This window comes from Chroicocephalus ridibundus, chromosome 8 (genome assembly GCF_963924245.1).
Source record: "Chroicocephalus ridibundus chromosome 8, bChrRid1.1, whole genome shotgun sequence".
Classification (NCBI taxonomy): domain Eukaryota; kingdom Metazoa; phylum Chordata; class Aves; order Charadriiformes; family Laridae; genus Chroicocephalus; species Chroicocephalus ridibundus.
In genome coordinates this window covers 53,300,895-53,317,083 of record NC_086291.1, presented here as the reverse complement: position 1 = coordinate 53,317,083, position 16,189 = coordinate 53,300,895, and the positions used below count along the sequence as shown (strand labels likewise).

Sequence of the window (16,189 nt, the reverse complement as noted above, 5' to 3'; positions counted from 1 at the left end):
CCAGACGATTCAAGAGGCGCATGCAAAAAAACTGGAAAAATGACACCTTGACTGTCCAGGTAAAGTTTAAAAAAAAAATAATTCAGACTGATTAAGTGCTTAGCTACAAAAAGGGAAAAATTACTTTAGTCATTTCCAATACAAAAGCTAAAATAAAGGCGCAAAGTTTAAATTCAGGAAGAGGAAAAAAAAACCAAAAATTGTGTTTGCCCAAATTAAATTCTTAGCATCGCTTCCCATTTTGAATAAAGTATCAGCTGTTTTAGAATATTGTTTTTAATTCCTGGAAAATTTCAACTCTAAAATTCAGTAGTTTGTTTCTTAATTATTCAGCCTGTTATAATCCCTTTCAACATCCGCCCAAGATGTTACAAATCACTCTCCACTTTCTTTAGGCAGTTTTTTTCCCCCATTTGTTCAAGCGCTCAGCTCAAACCCTCCTTGTTTACAAACGAAACAGCACAGGAGGCCGGAACGCAGGGGTGTAGTTGTGAAGGGCACCCGCACTGACGCTGGATCCCTGCCACTCCATCAGCTCCTCTCGGGCTATAAGCCTGGGCCCTGCGCCAGCCCTGCCGAACTTGCAGGGACGCGTGGGGAGCGGGAGGTGACAGCGGTGGCATCAGTTAACGGGGAAGGATGGGGGTGAGAGTGTGTGCGTGTGTGCGGGAATAAGGAAGCTGTGGCAGAGGGGGAAGGAGAACAGGGCAGAAGCGAGGCTTGTTCCAAAAAAAGACTGCAATTACAGAGATATTAATAGCTTTTGGAAGCCAAATTTTTATCATTCATTCACCTACTTTTGTTCTATTAACCCCGGTGCAGAAACTATTTCCTTCTGTAGGTCATTTGTCCATCTGTTGCAGGAAAAACATCCCCATGTAACAAACTTGCCCGGGAATTAGTATGAAAGCTTTTACGTGGAGAAAAAAATCTGATTTAATAACCAGTCTTATTTAAAAGCTACAATGAGAGAAAGATGCACAAGAGACTTTTGTTGCTGCCATTGTTATACAGCAAGCCTTGTCTACAAGAAGCACGTACACACACTCTCTACAAGCCACCTAACCACGTATTAGTCACCCAAGTGGTAAATCCCTAAAAGCACTTTGGCTCGGCCCATGCAAATGCTGGATGAACCAAGTTACATCAGTTCTCAGCTGATTTCCAAGCAACGAGCTGCACGTGGCTGCTGCTCTGCCCGAGGAAATGTGGGTCAATATGCGCGCATCCTACTGCTGAATTTGCACGCTCTCGAGGGACTCGCAGCAGTGTGACTCAGGAGCACTGGGCTGTCTGCGGGCGCACGATGCACATGTATTAATGAGATTATCACTGCTCCTCGCTGCTGTGTTCACGCCACCCCGCCGGTCGTCTGTAACGGGTCTTCCAGGAGTCCAGCACACATACAGCAAACTACTCCGCGTCTCTCCCGGCCACGCTCCATCTAAAACGTGATTTAGAAGGCTGACAGGCACATCACACGGCAGTCGCTGTTAAAAGGGAACGTCTTCTTTCAGAAATAATTAATCACCCGTCGTGTTTGAGTATAAACATCCAGATCTAACAGGCACGTGTTTCTCTCAGCTGAGCAGCAGCGAGATGGACAATCAAAAACCGCGACTGCTTCAGGGCTGGAAGTAAGGCTGCTCGCTTGGAGACGGATGGTAATGCTGAGCGGTTTTCCTCCCCAAAACATGCTCTACCTGGATGTGGTTAACCATTAACCTCCTGCTAGCAACCCCTTCTTCCAAACACAATTTCCAATCAGTATCAAAGTTCAGGAGATCCACATTATACCAGGGTCATCATTCTCTTACACAAGCAAAGCCATCCTCTTCACTTTAGGTATTTTAAGCAAAATGTGTAATTCTCGTGTGACCTACGGGAGGCACAAAACTGAGAGCTGAATAACACCAAACAAGATTTCATGAAAAGAAGGCTTTTATTCAGAATAAAGCCGTATCAGCCTATGTGTTACTCCCTTGTTCTGATTATATAGGACAGCATCTATTTAAACTGCCAAGTTAATGACTTCAAATTTGATCAATAGTCTCTGTTTATTCAGCCCAGCGCTACTGACAATCACCAGGGATGAACAACAAAACAAACAGACTGGTCAGAGCCAATCTATGGTTGAGCAAGAAAAACCAATCCGTGACGGCAAACACCCTTCGATTTAGTCAGGAGGTGGGGAGGGAGGTCTATCACCGATGGACATTGACACAGGCCCTTTCCTTCGCGCCCATAAAACATTTATCCATATTATTCTGCTAACAGCCAACTCATGAGTTGCGTGAGTTCAAGCGTAACTTACAACACGGATACAGCGTGATTCCAGACTTTATCTCGTACCGTCTAGCTACATTAAATATTTCCACTTGTTTCCAGATTAAGCATGGTAGGACATGACAACAGCAAGAGGACGTCACTAAGGCTTTGGACCATAAGCAGTGACTTCCCTTACTGTCACCGTACCCGCTACAGAAGGAAATTTCCTTTGGAGCAGCTTCAAGAAAGGCTGGAATCATCTTCTTGAAAGCAGGATGAAAAGCATCCTTGACTAAATCTCCAGCCAAAAGATGCTAGGAATGTTTTAGTTACAGGCTGGCTTCAGAGAGCAGAATAAAAATACAGTTTAGAACAAAAACAGATAACATAAAGTCTGCAGGTAGCTATATTTTTTTTAAATTAAAAAATTAAACGCTTTCATTTCGAAGTCAGTTTGGCTTAGCAAAGTCAGTGGCTTAACAGCAACATATGTGGATCTCCCCCCATGCCGGGCAATTTTTTTAAGAACAGTTTGCAAGCCACTCAATAAAGGAAACACCCTTTCTAATACCAAGTGAATCCGCAGTCACAACGGCTGGGATCTTGATGAAAATGTTTTAGTGAACTATCTTGACTAGGATGTTTGGTTACGGTTTTCTCAACATTATACATTCATCACTTTGCCTGCAACAGCAACCGTTTGCTATTTTCCTTGTATAAAATGTCAGTGTCTATTACATCAATAAATTATAATGCCACTACTGCTTTGAGATACCTCTATCAAAGGTATTATATAAATAAACCGGAGCTTGAATGAAAAGATACTGTGCCTTCTCCTATACAACCTTAGCATTTATGTTTTATATTCAGACATCGGATTTTATGCAAGTGACACCACTTGGCTGCAGGGTCCTGCAACAAAAAAAAAAATGAAGAAAGTTCTCCTAGACAAAAAGTTCTTTATCAAACTACTATATTAACACATCCAAAGCCCAAAATTTAATATCTTAAAAAAAACAATACATGAGGACAGCTGGTTCAATCAAAGCCTAAGATGTTTGTTTTCCATTTTAAATTGATTAAATAGATTCAATACATTACATTTCGTACAGATGGTTAACACTGCTAATATTCCAGATAAAATGAAACGCCGTATGAGGAAAATTCTCACTAGCGCTAGCTCTCACTCGATATATTACTTGATCTTCCAGTAATTTAGTATAACGGAGGCCTAACAATTTCCCTGAACAGGACTATGAAAAACATCTCTTCACAGTTCATGACACGGAAGCTCCCAGAAATATCTGTTTCTTCACTACCTTCTTAACACAGGGAATGCACTTGAAAACAGGCTAAACGCGTGCTTTGTGGGAACCATAGCATAATGTAATGTTTGTTTGTTTTTGAGAAGGTGATTCTTGTTTATCAAATAGTTGAGATATTAAAAGCAAGCTTTTTGTTTGCATTCATATCACTAACAGGACTCGCACACCTAGGAATCTGATATTGCCTAAGCACTGAATGACAAACTACGAGATAGAATCAAAAGACAGCAAAATTTAATAAACAATTTTCATATGAGAACAACCTTTAAACACCATTTCACTCCTTACTAAAATAAGCTATGTGGCACTAATTTGAAGTGATAGTGTGCTGTTCTTTTAATTAAAAAATGCCAGTAGGAGGTTGATGCATTGGCTGATGCTGTGAGCGACGTGCTCACAGGATGCAGATGAATCTTTGTGTAAGGAATTAACGCACAATTTCATCTGGGTTAAAAAGCAAAACAAAACGCCTAAGTCAAAACAAACGTGTGGGGAGTGTTATTACAGGTGCTTGATAAAGTCATCTGGATGTTTCCCCTGGAGAATGTTGTTAACTTCTGGGGGAAAAAAACCAAACAACAAAACCCAAACAGTCTCAGTCCAGTTGTGCATTAGGAGTTTAATTCACAAAGCTTGATTTACCTGCAGACGTGTGGTGGACTTAATACATGTCTTTTTCTCTCCTTCCTACCTCAGAGCTCCTCTCCCCCTCTCCCAGCTTGCTCCTTCCACATCTCCTGTCCACACGGCTGGGACCGGGACTGGGGACCCCTCCTCGCCGCGCCGGTGGACCACGGAAAGGGGAATTCGTTCTACCAGTCTCCTAGTCATCTCCACGAGTCTTGGAGACCCGGTACTTGTAACATCTCTGCCCTTATCAAACTTGACTGAAATCAGATGAAGAGCCAAAAATTAGTTAGAGGAGAATGACAGGTGCGATCCCATTTTCAGCCCTGTCATTTTTGTACTCTGGAAAGAAGATTAAGCTCATCCCTTAAGTTTATCCATCAGCCTGATGGTGAAACTAAGGCAGTGCTGTCTCCCAAAATCTATAGACAGCTTCCGTGTGCCAGGTTTCACTGCTGATTTGTGAAACCTCAAAAACCTAGAAAATTGATTAATATCAGCTTTCTACTCCAGAAGATCCTTGTAAAAATATCTGGTGGATCCTTTTCTCCTTTGTCTTTCAAGATCTTAGTTGCACCACCCCAGAAGAGGCTGGCAGCCACAACCAGGACCCCCTGCACAAGGCTTTGGTTGCTGCTATCATCAAAAAAAAAAAAACAAAAACCAAAAAGTGCTCTACATCAGCATCTGGAAGCATGACCGTCCTTAAAACTGGCAGCTGCTCCACCTGATACAGCCACCCTGGTAAAGAAACATCACAGAAACAAGAGGGACATTTTGTCTTTACTTGGTATACGGGCTATAAAAGAGAAGTCAGTTTATCCAAAGGCTTCTAGTATATTCACTCATCACTTCTCTAATGACTATTTCAATCACGTTTACACCACCAGCATCATCTCAAACATCACAGATTAATCTGATTCCTTCTGGTGTTTCAAAGTCTGTTTTCTCTCCGCACACTTGTAAGATTTACATCCTAAGGCAATGATAAAAAAAAGAAAAACTGGTACTACTTTCCAACTGGGCTTTCTTTTCTTTTTTTCTCCCTTCTATCAAAAATAGTTCTCATCTACGCTCTCGTTCAATTTGGAAGTAGCACATGCAGACTTGATAAGCATCCTGCGAAGGAAATGCCTTGAATTGCAGACTACTTACAACACATTTTCCCAAGCAACTTTTTATAAATCCCATTTGATGGCTGGCTTGCTAATTTCTATTGAAGTTTATCAAAACATTATTTGTAGACACGTCAAATTACTTCTGTGATTGAACAAAACAGTCACTTGCGACTGCAAGCCCAAGCCAAGCTGTTGGATTATTCTGAAGTAGTATTTATCCTGTTACCAGACAGACCCTTCTAACTCTGAGAAGGTATTTAATTTTAAACCAAAGAACACAACACAGAAAAGCACCCATTTACATGTCTCTTTTGTTTGCCTAAGTCTGCTACTAGACCAGGTATAAGCACTACTAATAAGAGCTGGTGACAGTGCAATTATTGGAACTGATTACATTACCCTAAGTAGATCTAGAGGCCACGTGCTGGTGTCAGTCTGGCCAACTGACTCTCATACCTGGGCTGGTTTATCGTGCTGTAACAGACACATCTAATTAATAAGTCTCGAAAAAAAGTCTATTAGCAGTCAATTCCCTAAAATTCTTGGGAAGAAGGAATAAAAGATGTAGGTGCTCCTATTACGGCATATTAGCTGTACATGCAGCATACTGTATTTTAGGTAATTATTGCACAATATGCAGAAGTCAGTCTTACAAAGAGCCAGACTTTTATTGCTATAGCCTGTGCTTTTTACAGTAGCAAATTTAACGGTGGAGTATTTAATGAATTATAGGATCTCTTGGAAAAGGTGCAAGGGCAGAGATTTAAACGGGAGTTTAACTTGGCTACATCACACAACCACCAAGTTCAAAGTCATTAAAGAGTAAGTTCACAATTTGGATCCTTCTCTGACTCTGGTACATTCACATGCTGGTGGGCTATGCTGTGTCTCAAACAGTTGAGCCACTTGCCGAAGCTCCCAAACTTCACTTATGCCTTGTAACCTTCTCTCACCTTATTTCAGCACTCATCTGTGGAAGGGGGACCCCCAACAGAAGTATTTTCACTCTGGTTAAAAACAATTTCAGGAGTGGGTTAAATGCATCAGCAGATGACAGTATAAAAATGTTTCATGTAAGAAATAGCTGGGAGATGAAAAATCAGATACGCAGAAGTTCTCTGCAAAATCCAAAAGCCCCCACACTTCAGACATTTGTATTTTTATTTCTTTGCACCAAACCATTTCTGTTCTCTCTGATCTGTTGTTTAAAAGGGTATTTACAGACAAATGAACTATCAACATGCTCACCATAGTACTTAGCTTGATGGTTACCTGTCTGCAGACATTTTTAAGACAGAGATACAAGAGAGACTGCTTGGAATTTCTACTGCTATATAACGCTGAAGTAACTATCATTTCCAGAGCCCAGAAAATTCACCCAATTTTTCTTTCAAAAGACATCAGACCTTTAGCTTACGTTCACCTACTCAATTCCAAACCCAAAGTTTACCAAATCTAATGGATTCTCTCCCCGTTAACACTAAAGAAGCCTTTTTCAACACCAAGGCAGCCACTAATTAGACTCACACTTGTAGAATATGATACCTCTGCATTTTAATTCTGATTCTACACGGAATTTTACCTGCACAGGTTAAAAAAAAAACCAACAAGCCACACCAGACGCAAGGATAGAGAAACAAGGCTTCCCCTGGAAATATATGAATCACTGCCAGTCTTAATCAAATTGAAATTCCTTGCTTTTGTAAATTCTGCACTTGTGTAGTCAAAAAAAAAAAAAAAAAAGATGTTAAAGCAACAGCACAATCCATACACTCAATTAATTTTCATATGCAGTCTGGATTTTTTTTTTTCTTTGGCTTTTGCTCTTCAGGAAAGTGGAGCACACGCATTTCAGTAGATGTTTCCTTCTCAAGAAACTTTTTGGGCCATACAGCCTGTGTACTAGAAGATGTAAAAACACTGACTACAGGGACCGACTTCTCTGCTGTAACATCCGGTTTACTTTGGGGATCCAACACAAACCACATTCGGGGCACGAAGAAGAAAAGTCACGACCACAGAAAAAAAAAAAAAAAGAGTTCAGACTGATGTTAGCAGTTGCCTTGAATTCAAAATAAATGAAAAGGCATCTTCAGTGGGTTTTTAACCTTTATTTTAAGGTGAAAAATACACAGGAGAGCTTTTAATATAGTGTCCTGGAAATTGGGGAGATTAATTAGAAGAATAGATTTTAACACATGGACAATTTAATTTGCCATTTTGTGAAGTAAACAAGAGATGGAAACTTTAAATTGATAAGAACATATGCATTTTATTTTGGTCTAACCATTAGAGGAAATAGGCAGACTTTTATGAAAGACAAAAATGCAAACATATTGAAAGGTCGAAGAAAAATGCTATTCCTCTTAATTCACTCATATCAAAAATGCCATTTTACTCCAAATAATAAAACGTATCGAGAAAGACCTCATCAACTTGAGGGAAAAAAGACTGCATCCTATCAAAAAATACTTCTTTACCTACTACTGGTTACCAGTAAAAGCAAAAACTACTGCAAGAAAAAGGTAATACCATGTTATCTATGAAAGAAAGAGAATCACACGCTATTTTCTTCCGCAGGGCTTCTTCATAATCAATTGGGAAAGAAACATCTACCATTCAAAAAAACCAACCATGGCTAAAACGGCACATTAGTGAAGACATTCAGGGACACATAATATTCCTGGAGTATTCTAGTGGTCAATAACACTTGAAGTTAATAGTGTGGTTTAACATTGCCCTTTATTCCTAAATGGGCTGCTGTATATTCTTAGTAGAGAATCGGGAACCAAAGTGTAAAATAGAAAGCTATTACAAACACCTAATTCCACAGGATTTTCCATCATTTCTTATGGTTATAACAGCACAGTTTAGGATTATGTGCTTAAGCCATTTGAACTGCTTCATCACACAACAGCCAAGGTAAAGGGCTGGTGCTCGCCGGGAGGGGATGCTGGAGCCGCTCCTCTGCCCGTGACAATCCCCTCCAGCTGTGGCGGAGGTGAGCACAGCTGGAACGGCAGAGTCACTGGGAGGGATTGTGCATTATTTTAGCATTACTCCCAAACAATAACGGATTGTTTTACCCACAAACAGATGAACAAACCTTCCATTTAAATACTTTCTGTTAAATTGTATTAGTATGCAGAATAGTGTCCATATCCTCAAAAAAAACCCCCAAAACAACCCAGGCAAGAGGATTTTTCATGGGGGAAGGGAGGAAGAGTAAACCAAGCTCTGCCAGCTTTATCTATCTATGCTGTGAATTGGGTAGCCTTGGGGATTTTTGCCTGCTGTGCTTAGTGTCCTTGACAACAAGCCAGTTTGAATTTTGGCCTTTAACTTGACAGAAATGACTTACTGAAGAGGAAGGCATCAAGCTATTACAGCCCTGTGGAGAGATTCTTTCTAAAACAGCATGCATGCTTATTCTGCCAATTCAACTAGAGTATCGTCAAATTTATCATCCAGCTCCTGTACCCCCACGTATTCCCAATGTAGTTCCCAGTTCATAAGAGAATATTTGAAAGAAAAACTTTCAACGTTTTTGCTCTGTCGTCCCATTGCGTTTTACGACTTTCACAAAGAAAGACAGAGATGGAAAACGGAGAAAAACATCCCCAGGGATCCCCTCTCAGAAATTACTGAATTTCCCTTCAAAGAGATGTGAAACAAAGTTTATAAACAAGTAGCACCTTAACCTGTTAAGGACTTACTGACTCTTCTTTAGCAAACATATGTGCAGGTTTCTTCTTATATTACATTAATACTTAAATCAATCTTTTATAAATTGATTTGTACTAACAAACAAGCCCTGGCAAAGCTTGCTGCTCGTTTTAAGAAATCACTACTTTCTCTCTCTCTTCTGTTTTTCCCTCCCAAAGTCAACTCCTCCTCACAGAAGGCAACACATGCACATCCCTCAGCTTTTCAAAGTCCAGCATCTTAGCTTAAATTCTGGAGCTAGACTTACGTGGAGAAGCTGAATTTGCACTGAAGCAGCTGAAGCATAAGCATGGGTTTTCTTCCGCCAGTTTTCTCACGGTGGGTGACAAATTTTTTGGCAACGGGGGCCAGTAGACTAGCAAGGAGATAACATCTTACGTTATTGCAGCAATATCTGCAGGAACTCATTTGTAAGCACCTGAAACACCATGGTCTGAGAGCTGTGCCGCTTCCTCACTACCAGCCATAACACGAGTGCTCGATGTCAACCACCTGCGTGCTTAACTTCAGGCTTTCCAATATACATGCTAAAGAAGGTGAGATGATATCAAGGTAAAAATGCTGGAGGTGGATCAACTGTAGTGCTGTTCTCACCGTCAACGGAGGAGGCATCCTGGTGTTGGCAAGAGCATGGAAGACCTTGACATAGACACATGCCCAAAAACCTAAACAGATCCACAACAGGAGAGACGTGGTGGTTGTCTACAAGTATCTCGAGACTCAAAACCTCACTGACTCCTTTCCCCTATTGCAACTGCTGATGTAGGAAAAACCAAACCATTTTCAGTAACAGGGTAATACAAGCTTGTTTTGCTCTGGGAGAACAAATCAGCATCAGTTTTCATGAAAAATATCAAAGCACTAATACAGGTAAGAGCTTTCAGTGGTACTCCAGAATTTGATCCTTTTCACAGTAACATTTTGACAATTTCCAGAGGAATCATAATGGAAAAACATAACAAAAAAAGATTCAATTCCTAATTTAGGGAAAAAAGACTGCAGATGGAACTGTCTCTTCTAGCCTTTTTTCTTTTTGGATATTCTTTTCACTTAAGTCTTAAATGAGTTGCTCTGCTGTGTACATACCCGAACTTCACAAGTATGCTACACCAACCGATTTAACCGCATCTTTTCCAAACCGCTGTGCCTTATCACGCTACCTCAACCAACAGGGCCCAAAGCAACAAGGCAGCCGAGTGAGTAGTTAACTCTAGAACCATAAATAGCAGCAAGTAATCTAACCAGATTAATCCAACGTTAAGCGTCTCAACTGGACTTGCCTAACATTGGGCAGCAATCCAGGTAAACTTTCAAAACACACACACGCACGGGCGGTATTTCCATGCAGTACTTCTTCCTTCAGTGCCCCACCAAGCACAGCTCCAGCCAGCTACAGAAACAACCGAGGGGTCTCGTATATCTTGATTTACAGCAGCAGTTTTAGCAGTTTCTGAGTTGCTGTCAGTAAGAGGTCAGCTACCCGGCAGACATAGCATCCTGGTGTAAAATCTACTTCCTCGCTGAGAAATTGGAAACACTTCTTATGGTGCCCCTGGACTGATGCTTAATTTTGCAACGCAAAAAGAAAGTACGATGCTACAAAATTTTAGAAATGTGATAAAGCCGTTTAAGGAAACGGATGAGAAAACTGTTCCTAGACTGGTGGGTAGTATGGAATTAAAAGGAAGAAATAATTAGGTAACTGCACAACCACATCCCAAATTGCATTTCTTTATATGAAGACATTCAATTTGAGAAAAGAAAGTTTCAAGTTCGGAATAATGTAGTTATTGTTTCTACTTTCCCTTCCTGAGGGGGATAGTCAAACAAACTCCTTTTGGAGATTTAATTTACTTCCACCAGGACAATGGTGCTGGCACAGCTTTGACTTACTGGGAGAAACAAAAAAGGGAGACTCGCTACCCATAGCCTGCCCAGAGGAAAAGGCTGCTCTTTGGATTCCCATTCCGGCAGCCCAAAGATGCCAGCTGGCTGGCTGCAAAGGCTGCTCTCTGCGCTTCCCCCCATGAAAGCAAGATTATTCTATTTTTCTTCCTTAAAGTCCCTTAGTTATATGCCCCAAGCCTCTTTGCCATCCCCATCTCCAAGGGCCTCTGAACAGCCACGAGTTTACCTTCACGAAAACACTACTACTTCACAACACAAATAGGGAAGAGAGGCAGAGAGAGGGCAAGCGCCTCGCTCAGCATCGCACAGGAAATCTGCGGCGAAGCTCAGCGTCGAGTTCCAGCCCAGCGCTCCGACCACAACCAGGCAACCCGCTCCCAGAAGACGTGGAGTCGAGAAAATCCTTACGAGAAGAAAAGAACGAGACATAGATTTCGACATACTCCCAGACTACCATGCAAAATAAACTGGAGCTACTAAACTGCTGCTTCCCCACCGGGTTCCCCATCGCACGAAACCAGCTCAATACTGAATTCCAAATGCCAGGGCAGGCTGGGCTGCCCGGCCAGCCCTTTCTGCCTTCTTGCACCAGTGCTTGTAGTCCGCAACCCGTAGTTTTTCTAATGTACGACCATAAAATGACAGACAGCCTATGAAGTATTTACGATGTCCGATATAAAGATCCCTACACAAATATTCATTGTTTCTGAACACGGGACATAAAACTGTCCAGGTCACCAATATTAGTGTTGCTATTGATCAGTCAGTTAACTTTGCTGCATCGATCGATACATTAGTCATGAAAGGGAAGCAAAACACACTGACGTTTGTGACACATTTTAACCTGTGCCTTGATAACAGTCCCACATGAACACTGCTCTTAAGATAACGCATATTTTATTCTCTACTTGAAGTCGCTGTTTTCCTTTATGTGTTCCTTAAATTACAAATGCTTATCTGCAAAAAGACCCAAAGCCACCCATTTACCAGCTACTAACTGGTCAGGTTTTGTAGACGGGACTTCCCTAAACTGTGCTGACTACAGTGAACTGAAAGTGGCATTCAGGATACTCATCTGCATTACCTCATTCCTCTTTCCCTTTCTTTGCTGCCGCTGAGCACCATCACCTTTCCTTACAGGAATCAAACTTGTCGCCTACAGACTCCCTCCAACTCCTCCCCTCACCTCACAAAATCCACTCACTTCCCATCATCTTCCTCACTCTTCCCCGATGCTTCCGGCACTGCACTTTCCTCCCAGCACACCTGGGAGGGCTCTCGCTTATACCCTCGCTCCAAAACGGCACCAATGCCAACAGCCAGCAGCCCAGCATCTTCCCAGGCCAGATCTGCCAAGGAGGAACGCATTTTTACACTCCCGAGCACTCTGAACCTCGCTAAGAGAGACACTTGGAGACAATTATTTGTATTCGCCTGTTATACCAACTCCTGCTTTTCTGTTACAGAAACTGGTTTTGCCATCAGCCCTCACCATGGATATCTGACCTTAATACACGAGATCCTCCCCCCTTCCTGCTCCTTCTACGGAGTGATCCATAAAGTTCAAACTAATGCCTTTTCCTTCCCAGCCTTTTCTCAATTCCACAATGGCACCAGAAGCCAGACAGCTTTTAACACCTCAGCTGAGACCCTGCTGAAAAAGCCAGCACCGATGAAGCCAGAATACAACTTGCAGCTTTTTTTGGTAGAAAAGTTACATGTGTAGTCCTCTTCTTCACAGTCTTTCCAATTCCATCTGCAGCCTTCGCCTGCAAGCTACCTGGAATAGGAACATCTCTGACACCCAGCACAATGAGACTGCAGTTTTCACGAGTAGTTCTGGGTGATATAACAGCATGAGCAAGACGCGTGTAAACCTTGGAGATGATGAACCCTTTGGAACTTCCCCAGGGAGCAGCAACTGCATCAGCAAACAAAGGTTTCAGAGAAGTGCACGAGTGAAAAAGGGACATGTGCTCCACAGAGGTCCCCTGGCCTGTGGATCGTGTTCCTCCCTGACCCTCCCTGATCCCAACTACAATATCATTTTATTATTTCCATCCCTGTTTTGGCAATTCCGCCACTGTTGCACTACCCTGATGACAGTACGGATACAAAGAGACCACAGACTTAACAGTAAGTTTTACCATACTTTGCCTAGAACCGCTCCAAGCGGCAAGCGACAAGGCCATGAATATCTCTGGCTCCTACATCACCAGCAGTGGTGAAAGCTCCAATAGAAATAAGAGAGGAACAGGCTTTTGGAGAAACTGAGATTCAACAAGAGATTAGCATGTTTGAGATCCATAGCACGCAACGTCATTTTAGCCTGCCATCCAACTTACTTGCTGATGTTGTTGTGGGGTTTTTTTATATATTTCTAAACTGGATGCGTTATTTGCCATTTTACTTCATTACGATTTGTATCGGGATAGGACTGACACCATTCTGTAGAAGCTGGAAGATCACTTCTGATAATCATCAGAGGATCCAGAGCTTTTAGATATATTCACGTAAATAATCCCAACATGCTGCTAATACAAATACCTTTCCAATGTAAGAGGAAAAAAAATTGTGTCTTTAAAAAAAGCATGAAGGATTCTATCACTGTGCACTTCCCATATACAAAGCGACTCTCACAGGCACCTTCAGACTAAGTGGTATTTATACGGCTATTTTCAGTAGTGCAAAACGTAAATGGTTTCTAATCACAGGAAACACAATGCAGGTAGTAAATCATAACAGGAGAGGTCCTCTGTCTTGATTTAAATCTGCTCAAACCTCCCAATAACAGAACAGACGAGAAAACAAAAGCCACGCTAGCTACAGCTATTTGAAACAGGTAAGTCAGCACTCTAGTCTCCAGTGAAGCCAAGAATACAGCATTGCCTAACGACTCTAAAGCTAAACCTCTCCCAAAGCAATTTATTTTTTGATTAAATACAGCACTTTTTGTCACACCACACAGGTTTCCTGCTTGTAAAAACGGAAGATGTGTTTGAGCAAGCAGGAGATTTCTTCAATATAGTTAAAAAAGGAAAGTGAAAAAAAAATAATCCATGAAGTTGCTCAATAAACTGAAACTTCTGTCTCTTCCAGAAAATGTTCTCAGTTAGGAGGGAAGACTAGTGCACGCTAAAAGTAAAAAAAGCATTTTGATGCGGCACTCACCCTTTAAAATTAAAACCAACAGCTTCTGTTATTCAAATTATATCCTCAAGCTCAGAAGGGCTGCGACCACGGCGCAAGTTACTTAACTCGAAGCATTTTTATTGACTGACTTGCATAAAAATAAGCCACAATAATGACTGAGTTGACATTTAGTATACATCACCACAAAACTAATTTCAGATCAAACATCATCCATACACCCTAAAAATATTTTCAGCCTTCTCACGTCCAAGAAAAGGATTTTCAGCTTTACACTATCCTCACAAACTTTGGTCTTCTAAAGCACAAGCAGTGCAGAATCAAAAAGAGGATTAAAAGAAACCCCGGATTTTTTTTGAAGAGCTGTTTCTGATTGATTGCGTTATATGCCAGAAGCAAGTTAACCTGTAACTGGAGTTTAACTAGCGCTGTTTTCTCATTAGCTGACAATGTTTTATGCACCCACAGAAAAAGCTCTATATAGATCAATGCCAGTGACTCGGAGCAACACCGTGGCTCCTTCAGCCTGAGAGATTTCCAAGCATCCACCTGTTGCCTTTGAAAGATTGGATTGGACCTTATTCATTAATAATTCACACAGCAGTTTCAAGAAGCAGAAACTGTGTCTCTTCCCATTAAAGAAGCAGTCTCGGCATCGACCAGAGCAGCTTCCAGAAGACTTAATCCAGATCTTTCAGGGTGCAACATAAGTTGGTTTATCCATCCGTGCACCCTTGCAGAGGCCTCAAAAGGAGGAGGCATGACACACACCGCTTTTGGTGTCACCTCTCGCTCAGGGAAGGAACTTCAAAAGTTGAATGCATGATTTGCCAGGGGAGAGCAAGTTACGTGGAAGGAGGAAAGAAAAAAACGCACTAAAGAAAAAAAAAAGCTAAAAGCAACTAAATGAACGTTTTCTCATTAGCAACCACGTTATCCTCCTCAGCACATGGGAGGCTGGGGGGGGTGTTATTAACTAAAGCAGAGCAACGCAGATTATAAAAGCCTGCAGGAAAGGTGGTCCTGGAAATCCTCCCGGGGAAGTGTAGAAGAGACCCCAGGAAGGGACAGGGTGTCCTGGCCTGCTGGGGGTGGGTGTCACAGGGACCCCCACCCGTGGGGAAGGTGCAGGACAGACCCCAGGAAGGGGCAGGGTGGTCTGGCTTGCTGGAAGGGGCGGGACACAAGGATCCCCCCGAAGGGGAAGGTACAGAAGAGATCCCAGGCAGGAGCAAGACGCTGTGGCTTTCTGGAAGGGGGGGAAACAAGGACCCCCCCCGTTGGGAAGGTACAGGAGAGATCCCAGGAAGGAGCAGGGTGCCCTGGCCTGCTGGGGGGCTGTCAGAAGGACCCCCACATACACACACACACAGGGAAGGTGCAGAAGGGACTCCATGAAGGGGCAGGGTGCCCTGACCTGCTGGAAAAAAAGGGGGCAGACAGGGACACCCCCCCCTTCTCCCTCGTAAAGCCCTCCCTCCCCCCCCCAAAATTTCTGTCATCCGCTGAAGGAGCCCACCCCGGCGGGGTTGGGGGGGGGGGGGGGGGCAGGGGAAAAAAAAATAAATAAGAATTAAGAAAGGCTCCGGAGGGCCACGGAGGTGGAAGCGGGAGTGCAAAAACGGCGGATAGAAGTTAAGTAACGATCGGAGCTCGGTCGCCGCCGTCTCGGCCCACCGGCTTGGGCCCGGCTTCCCCTCCCCTCACGCCGCCAGGCCGGGGAGGGGGCGTCCGCCCCCTCCCCGGCCTGGCGGCGTGAGGGGAGGGGAAGCCGGGCCCCAAGGCCCAGGGAAGGGGGAGACACGGTGTCGCCGCCGCCCCGTTACCTGTGAGGCGGATCTTGATGCTGGAGCCGTTCCGGCGGGTACCGGGATTCGACATCGCGCCGGGGGGGGGGGGGGCCGGTGGTGGCGGCGGCAGCAGCAGCAGCGGCAGCAGCAACGCCGAGATCAACCGGCGGCCTCACGCAACCCCCCCATGCGGGCCCGCCCGCTTGTTCTCGTCGCCTTCAGCCTCCCACCCACCCCCCACCCCCCTTCCCCGGCCTCCGCCGCGATCGCCTCAGCC

The 16,189-nt window shown here is 43.3% G+C and overlaps 1 protein-coding gene across 4 annotated transcripts in view; it reads right to left on the bottom strand.

Annotated features, from left to right (window-relative positions):
* The window catches only part of SMURF1 (SMAD specific E3 ubiquitin protein ligase 1), a 45,993-nt gene extending 29,804 nt beyond the window's left edge, over positions 1 to 16,189 (bottom strand). For all 4 annotated transcript variants that reach the window (XM_063343460.1, XM_063343461.1, XM_063343462.1 and 1 more), the window contains exon 1: positions 15,949 to 16,189. In XM_063343460.1, coding sequence (XP_063199530.1) covers positions 15,949 to 16,003 — 55 coding nt within the window. In that variant the 5' untranslated portion in view covers positions 16,004 to 16,189. The remainder of the gene's footprint in view (positions 1 to 15,948) is intronic.